An 8,368-nucleotide genomic window follows, 5' to 3' on the forward strand; every position below is an offset into this window, starting at 1 on the left:
GCAAAAAAACCAAAACAAAAACAAAAAACGGGCATGCGTGCACTTACGAACAGCAAAGAGCATCCTTTTCCTCAAAAGTAAAAACCTTCACAGACAGCCACCACCCATGTAATTTATATCTCAACAGTTAAAAGAATCGAACAAGGCCCCACAGCCATAAACAACCGTGACAGACAAACGTTGAAAAAAAAAGTCCTCCGCGCAATAGTCGATATCCAGAGTTCCAATAAATATACATTATAATTATGTAGTGGAGCGTACATACCTACCTATGTAGCCCAGTCCGGTGTATGAAGAACATAAGTAACAGATGTCCACAATCTGCGACGCGGCGAACTAGTCAGCTATAATATCTGCAGTATCGAATGTTTGGCTAGCTCGGTGCAGCTGCCTCCGTGGAGACAGCTTGTGTTACTCGTCAGCTTCCATGCCCCCAAAAAGTGTTTGTCTTTATAAACAGGCATCCCTCGCGTATAGGGGACAATAGACTAAAAACATACATAAGGAGAGAGACCTCGAGTCGTTCGGCAAATACTCTAGTGTGCACCGCGGCGGGCAGACAACTGTGCCCAGCGCCTGCAATACTGATTAATTGTGTGCCCTTCGTCATCAGACGAGGTTAGCCAAGACTGACTGACTTGCTTGGTCTCGGATGTTAGCAGACTGGGCTGTTTTGAATGCAACCAGTAAGTTTTGTACAGTTCACAGATTGCTTTTTTTTTAATTTCTTGTTTTGTGCGGTTTCGTGTTTATTTTTATTTTTTTATTTTTTAGCTTTTGTGTGTGTGGTGGACCTGTTAATGTGGTTTTTGTCGCTTGGGTATGTTTGTACATGTATTACAAAGGATAGAAGCAAAGGGACCGTCTTATTTCAGGACTAAGAGTAAAAAGGATTTTGATTATTTTTATTAGTTCACACGGCACAAAATAGCCAAAAATGCCCAGCTTCAATTTCTTCCCGTTCAGTCGGAAAGGAACAAAACAATCTTTTTCTCTTCCAACCGAAAACGAACAAAAATAAAAATTGTTGTCCTAACACTTTGTAAAACTAAAAGGGAGGTAAGTCCGCTCGGCAGGCATACCGTCATCGGATGCATCTGTCGCAGAACATGCAGTGTAAAACACCAACACTCCTGAGCAGAGGACGGGCGGCTATGGTGCCTATGAAGCAGTCAAGTAAAAGCGAATCTAGAACGCCCGCCCAACCCCCACCCCACCCCTCGTGAAAACACAATAAATGTATTAAGAGAGACATACATTAATGAACGATAAATACATCAATCAATCAATCAATCAATCAATCAATCAATCAATCAATCAATCAATCAATAAAAAATAAATTAAAACATAAGTAAATAAAACAGAAATAGTTCGATCAATTACAAAAATAAAGATTGAAAAACAAATTTGACAATGTAAATTGGAGGTTCATTTTAAGAGTGCAACATAAACATCTGTTATTTTGTGAGGCCCCGCATAGTCATTTAGGATGCAAATGTCCTGCTGCTGATTCTATCTAAAGATATAAAGTTTTGTCACGTCTGTGTTTGTTTCTTTTTAAAGTTGGTTTGTTTTGCTTTTTACATTTAGTCAAGTTTTGACTAAATGTTTTAACATAGAGGGGGAATCGAGACGAGGGTCGTGGTGTATGTGTGTGTGTCTGTGCGTGTGTGTGTGTGTGTGTGTGTGTGTGTAGAGCGATTCAGACTAAACTACTGGACCGATCTTTATGAAATTTGACATGAGAGTTCCTGGGTATGATATCCCCGGACGTTTTTTTCATTTTTTCGATAAATGTCTTTGATGACGTCATATCCGGCTTTTCGTGAAAGTTGAGGCGGCACTGTCACGCCCTCATTTTTCAACCAAATTGGTTGAAATTTTGGTCAAGTAATTTTCGACAAAGCCCGGACTTCGGTATTGCATTTCCGCTTGGTGGCTTAAAAATTAATTAATGACTTTGGTCATTAAAAATCTGAAAATTGTAAAAAAATTATTTTTTTTATAAAACGATCCAAATTTACGTTCATCTTATTCTTCATCATTTGCTGATTCCAAAAACATATAAATATGTTATATTTGGATTAACAACAAGCTCTGAAAATTAAATATATAAAAATGATTATCAAATTTTTTTTCGAAATCAATTTAAAAACACTTTCATTTTATTCTTTGTCGGTTCCTGATTCCAAAAACATATAGATATGATATGTTTGGATTAAAAACACGCTCAGAAAGTTAAAACGAAGAGAGGTACAGAAAAGCATGCTATCCTTCTCAGCGCAACGAATACCCCGCTCTTCTTGTCAATTCCACTGGCACTGCCTTTGCCAAGGGCGGTGGAGTGACGATATACGGTCTTGCTGCGTTGCGTTGCCTTCAGTTTCATTCTGTGAGTTCGACAGCTACTTGACTAAATGTTGTATTTTCGCCTTACGCGACTTGTTACATTTAGTCAAGTTTTGACTAAATGTTTTAACATAGAGGGGGAATCGAGACGAAGGTCGTGGTGTATGTGTGTGTGTGTGTGTGTGTGTGTGTGTGTGTGTGTGTGTGTGTGTGTGTGTGTGTGTGTGTGTGTGTCTGTGTGTGTGTGTGTCTGTCTGTCTGTGCGTGTGTGTGTGTAGAGCGATTCAGACTAAACTACTGGACCGATCTTTATGAAATTTGACATGAAAGTTTCTGGGAATGATATCCCCAGCTTTTTTTTTTCCTTTTTTCGATAAATACCTTTGATGACGTCATATCCGGCTTTTTGTAAAAGTTGAGGCGGCACTGTCACACCCTCATTTTTCAATCAAATTGATTGAAATTTTGGCAAAGCAATCTTCGACGAAGGCCGGGGTTTGGTATTGCATTTCAGCTTGGTGGCTTAAAAACTAATGAGTGAGTTTGATCATTAAAAATCGGAAACTTGTAATTAAAATTATTTCCAAAAACAATTTCATCTTATTTTTCGTTATTTTCTGATTCCAAAAACATATAAATATGTTATATTTGGATTAAAAACAAGCTCTGAAAATTAAAAATATAAAAATTATGATCAAAATTAAATTTCCGAAATCGATTTAAAAACAATTTCGTCTTATTCCTTGTCGGTTCCTGATTCCAAAAACATATAGATATGATATGTTTGGATTAAAAACACGCTCAAAAAGTTAAAACGAAGAGAGGTAGTAAAGCGTGCTATGCAGCACAGCGAAACCACTATAGCGCTGAACAGGCTCGTCAGTTTCACTCCGTTTTGCACAAGCGGCGGACTACGGTCATTGTGAAAAAATGCAGTGCGTTCAGTTTCATTCTGTGAGTTCGACTGAGCTTGACTAAATGTTGTATTTTCGCCTTACGCGACTTGTTTTTTTTTTCATGTGCAAAGTTTGCACACCGTCATCGCACGGGACTGCACAACACTAGTAACATTTAAAACAACCTTTGTGCTTCAAGCATTAATTTGAGAAACTTCACACACAGACACACACACACACACACACACACACACACACACGCTCGCACGCACGCACGCACGCATGCACGCACACACAAACACACACAAACAAACACACACACACACGCACGCACGCACGCACGCACGCACGCACGCACACACACACACACACACACACACACACACACACACAACCACACACACACATACACACTAAAAAAAAGTTGAGTATTTGGAGTAATCGCTACTTTTATTGTCGAATTGTTCAGTAACGATATTATAATTATCGCCCGTGGTTTGAATGATCACTTTCATGATTCAATGAATGAGTGAGTGAGAGTGTCTGTGTGTCTTGTCTGTCTGTCTGTCTGTACTATATATATATATATAAATGTGCACATGACATGTCTGCGTGTCTGTTTGTGCATGTGTGTGTTTTCTGTACGTTTCTCTGTGTGTTCACATGTCTGTTTTTCGTTCGGTTAATGGGTCGTTAGGTTGGTCGGGCATTATGTCTGTGTAAGTATCAATGTGTGAAGGCGCGTAAACATGTGTTAGTAATTTCAAACCGTCGACCAGACTCAATGTTATTCATGCAAGTACACTTCAACCATCTAGCTGGAAGAAGCCTGCAATAGCGACTATATTATATACGTATGTCTGGTGGAGGGAGATATCACGCATCCCTTATTAAGTTTTACTAGGTCTGTGTATCTGTGTGGTTCGTACCAGCGACCGGCCTAATTATTTTTTGCAAAGTTTAGGGAAGATGCTTTGTCCATTCAAGTACTTTGCACAACAACACGATATATATCCCTCGTCGTACTTATCACATCATCGTTACAACTGTCAGTGAAGTATTTTGCGGCGCTGACTTAAACGGATAAACCATAGGCCGTAAACTTTAACGCGAGCCACTCCTAGCCCGCGTTGCAATGTCACATGTGGCTATAACGGTTACGTTAAACGGTTACCACAAGTGGCTTAATTTCCCTATTCAAGTACACTCCAGTCGTTTAGCAAAAGCGAGCCAGCAACAGTGACTACTCATTTCTGGCACCGAGATATATCATGCAGCCGTTCTTTACGTAATTGACCAGTAGCAGATGGTCAGAACTAATACCAGACCGCCCCCTCCAATTCCCCCTTGTGGTCAGTCTGCTACGGCCGTGCACCATCTGCCCCCCTCATGTGTTGGGGGGAAGATTCAACAAGGGGGTTGTGGTGGCGTTGGTGGGGGAGGGGTGACAAGAGGAGAACTGGAAATGAATGCTGATCAATCGCTGGTTTTAGATAGCGAGGCATTTGTTTGTTGTAAGTGGGTTTTTTATTCGTTTATCACATACATAAAACCCAAACTGTCGCGCGCGCGAGCGAAAGAGGGAGGGAGGGAGAGAGAGAGAGTGAGAGAGAGAGAGAGAGAGGAGAGAGAGAGAGAGAGAGAGAGAGAGAGAGAGGGGGGGGGGACATACAGACAGATAGACAGACACAGGCAGAGAATTCATGACCTCGGAAAGATAGAGCGAGAAAGAGGGGAAGAAGAGGGGGGTGGTAAAAGAGAGAGGGGAGGGGAAGTGAGATGGACACGAAGGAGGGAATGGTGGGGGGGGGGGGGAGGGGGGCAAAGATGAGCCAGTGGTCAGAAGAATGTACACTGACACAGCATGAACAATCGCTCTCTGATCCTGGCTAACTAATTAGAGCCAGGTGCGACCCACCTTTCTCATTGGAAACAGACCCATCTTAATTCTCTCTGGATCCAATCCAGAGCTGCGATCTACCGTTGTTGATAAGCTGTTGAGATGGCCACACAGATGACTAGACTTCTTGTGTTCTCAAGTTTGGTAGATAGCCTTCTCATAACCATCATGGAAGAAAGTTAACAGCCTCTAGCTGTGATTAACGTTGTCACTGTCTGCGTACTTGATTGTGTTTGTTCGTTAATTTGTAGTTGTTGTTGTTGTTGTTGTTGTTGTTGTTGTTGTTGTTGTTGTTGTTGTTGTTGGTGTTGTTGTTGTTGTTGTTTTTTTTTTTGTTGTTTTTGGTTTGTTTTTTTTTTTGGTTGTTTTGTTTTGTTTGCTTTCGGATGTTGGGTCTTCAGAAGCACAAAATCACGTGAAATATATGTATTTTGCTATAAACGATTTACGCACATTGTCTTTTTGTCTTGTATCGTGTCTGTTGATCTGATTGTTAAACAATTCTTAGCTGTATACACAACATGTGCAATATTCATCGAGTATATTTCAAAAAGACACAGACATTTTTACAATGTAAGTAACAGTATGCAAAAAAAGCGCGCGGATTCCCTTTCCTTTATTTTGATTAATGATACTCTTTATAGCTTTTCGTTGCAACACAATTGCTTTCTGCACAGTGGAGCATATGATCAAAGCTGTCGTCGACATTTAATTTTTGTAACCGCTGTCGGGCATGAAAAAGACACGTGTGTCATGGTGTCGACACAACTGCCGAAACTATTGAACGATCCACATATAAAAGTTCTCCCATCCTCTAAATGATGCAATCTACCCCGTCTCTCTCTCTCTCTCTCTCTCTCTCTCTCTCTCTCTCTCTCTCTCTCTCTCTCTCTCTCTCTCTCTCTCTCTCTCTCTCTCTCTCTCTCTCTCTCTCTCTCTCTCTCTCTCTCTCTCTCTGTGTATCATTCTTTCTCTCACTCACTCCCTCTCTCTCTTCTTTCTTCTATATTACTTTCTCACAGTGTTATACCACCATATTTCTCTCTTCTTCTCTCTCAGTCTTGCATTATTCAGCCCCCCCCCCCCCCTCCCTCGTCCTTCCTACTCCTCCTCTTCATTGATCTCTTCGGCAGCAGAACTGGTCCAGTTGAACAGCTGTTCTCGACCCCCCCCCCCCCCCATTCCCATCCCCATCACCGCCCCCTTCCCCACCCCTATCCATCCCCTTGTAACGCAATGGCGGCTTGTGGAAGCCAGCTGTCGGCCTCCCAAACAGGGAAGCGAGAGGAATAGAAAGAGCGACAGAGAGACAGAGAGAGGAGAGAGAGAGAGAGAGAGAGGGGGGGGGTGTGAGGGAGGGAGATACACACACACACACACACCGCAGTCCGCGCGGCGCAGCACTGAAACATAGCGCGCGAAAGAGGAATGCCGAATGTTGCTGGTAGCAATTCTTGCAATCGGGCATTCACAGACACAAGTCGCCACGGAGCGGTAACGGCTCCGACAGCTCTGCTCAGCGTGGAGTAGGATCTCTTCTGTGTGTGATGCCATTTCTTTGACTGATCTTCAGTTTTGTGAGGCTTCCTGAGATTCTCTTGTGTGACAGTCTAAAACTACGAAATTTTTCTTGAATATTTCTTTGGACATTTTGTATCAACTGCATCGTCAGATTTGTCAAGAATCGGTCACCAACATCACTGTTTTCAAAGTGTTTCTTTTGACTACGGGTACAGTTATTTTGAACTGGGTTTCAATTTGTTTTTTTCCGACACTGTTTCCAATTGAGTTCACTGGGAAAAGTTCGAGTTAATAAACAGTTATTTTCCACATTCGATTTATTCCGCGACTTCTGATCCCTTCAGCTTCATAACTGTCTCTGGCTTTGACAAGAAGCAGACGATCACAAGCCCATTGTCATAACTTCTGTCATCTTCCCAAAGACACTCAGCGACAACGGACCACTTCTCTGTGAAAAGCGACAGCGGTTTTCCTTGAGCTTGGCGAACGGCGACCAGGCAGACGACAGTTGCCAAGCGCGCAGACGACAATTCAGACAAACAAACCCGGCTTGACGAGTAGAAACAGAGTCAACTTGCCTCGCTCTCTCCTTTTCATTGATAACCTAATGAGACTGGCTGATGCGTCGCCGTCTGTTTGCTAGGCCTCGCCTCTTGTCGCCAGCCAAGGAGGGAAGCGAGAGGGGACAGCGCCGATTCACCCCAAAGGCGAGAGGGGGAAAGAGTTGTTGACGTTGTTTCGGGGTAGGCTGAAGGCAGAGCGGAGGGCGGGCCACCCGTGGTTGTTGATCCACCCGTTCGCAGTGTATCTTTCACGGGTCGCCGCCAACCGGGTGGCTGTGTGCTCAAGGAATTTACTTTGCTTGGGTGGGCCTGGGAAACGACTTGAGAGCTGACGAATTGAGGAAAAAGGAACAGTTTGTGCATTGTGTTGTACTTCTCGCCTGCAGCGACAAGACCCTGAGCGGAATTTAATCGTGTGCGCACAGCAAAACTCCTTCCGGATTCTACGGATAAAACTACTCCCTATTTTCTCATGCAAGATACATTTGTAGCTCAGAAAGCACAGGGAGAGGAACAGTTAACGTTCTGGTGTTTCTGAAACATTCACAAGCAGTTTTCTGAAAACTCTTCAGCGTCTGTGAACTCCAACTGCTGGCAGAAGAAACTCTGTTCAACGATTAACAAAAAAGACACAACCGTTGAAATGTTTGGTGTTTTTGGATCACTTTAAAACGGTTTCTCAGCAACTCTTCAGCATCTGTGCACTCCCATCGCTGGCTAAAAGAACTCGACCCTCGAGTCGCCTGCAGTGCTGAGTATTTGGAGACAGTTGTTTGCTCTCTCATCACATCAGCCAGGCTTCAACGCGCAGCAATTGAGTTTCCTCCCAGGGGACCAGCGAGTGCCAGAGTGGTGCCAGAGCCCGGGGACACATTTCGGGAGGGGCAGCCGCTCGAGTGGAGTAACGTGTGGTGATCTGATCGTCTGCGACTCTTCCAGTTCAGTCGTCCTTTCTTCTTCCTTCATTCTTCTTCACTCTTCATCGCCTGCCTGCTGTTGTGATTGCGATTAGCTGCTCGGGAATGCTCTCGCTCCATCATGATTACATGTAAGTCACTTCGCCTTGGGAAAGGAAGGGAGGGGGGGAGGGAGAGATGGTTTGGATGTGGGGGTAGCGGGTTGTGAGGGGTAGCGGTTAT

At 43.4% G+C, this 8,368-nt stretch overlaps 1 protein-coding gene across 5 annotated transcripts in view; it reads left to right on the forward strand.

Moving 5' to 3' along the window:
• Positions 1 to 249: 249 nt before the first annotated feature.
• LOC138970849 (protein CBFA2T1-like) overlaps positions 250 to 8,368 on the forward strand; it is a 27,008-nt gene continuing 18,889 nt past the window's right edge. For 2 of the 5 annotated variants that reach the window (XM_070343420.1, XM_070343432.1), the window contains exon 1: positions 6,621 to 8,277. In XM_070343420.1, coding sequence (XP_070199521.1) covers positions 8,268 to 8,277 — 10 coding nt within the window. In that variant the 5' untranslated portion in view covers positions 6,621 to 8,267. Of the gene's footprint in view, positions 687 to 6,620; positions 8,278 to 8,368 lie in introns of those variants that run through there. The other 3 variants (XM_070343411.1, XM_070343404.1, XM_070343425.1) reach the window with 3 other exon arrangements.

This window comes from Littorina saxatilis, linkage group LG1, assembly GCF_037325665.1.
Source record: "Littorina saxatilis isolate snail1 linkage group LG1, US_GU_Lsax_2.0, whole genome shotgun sequence".
Lineage (NCBI taxonomy): Eukaryota > Metazoa > Mollusca > Gastropoda > Littorinimorpha > Littorinidae > Littorina > Littorina saxatilis.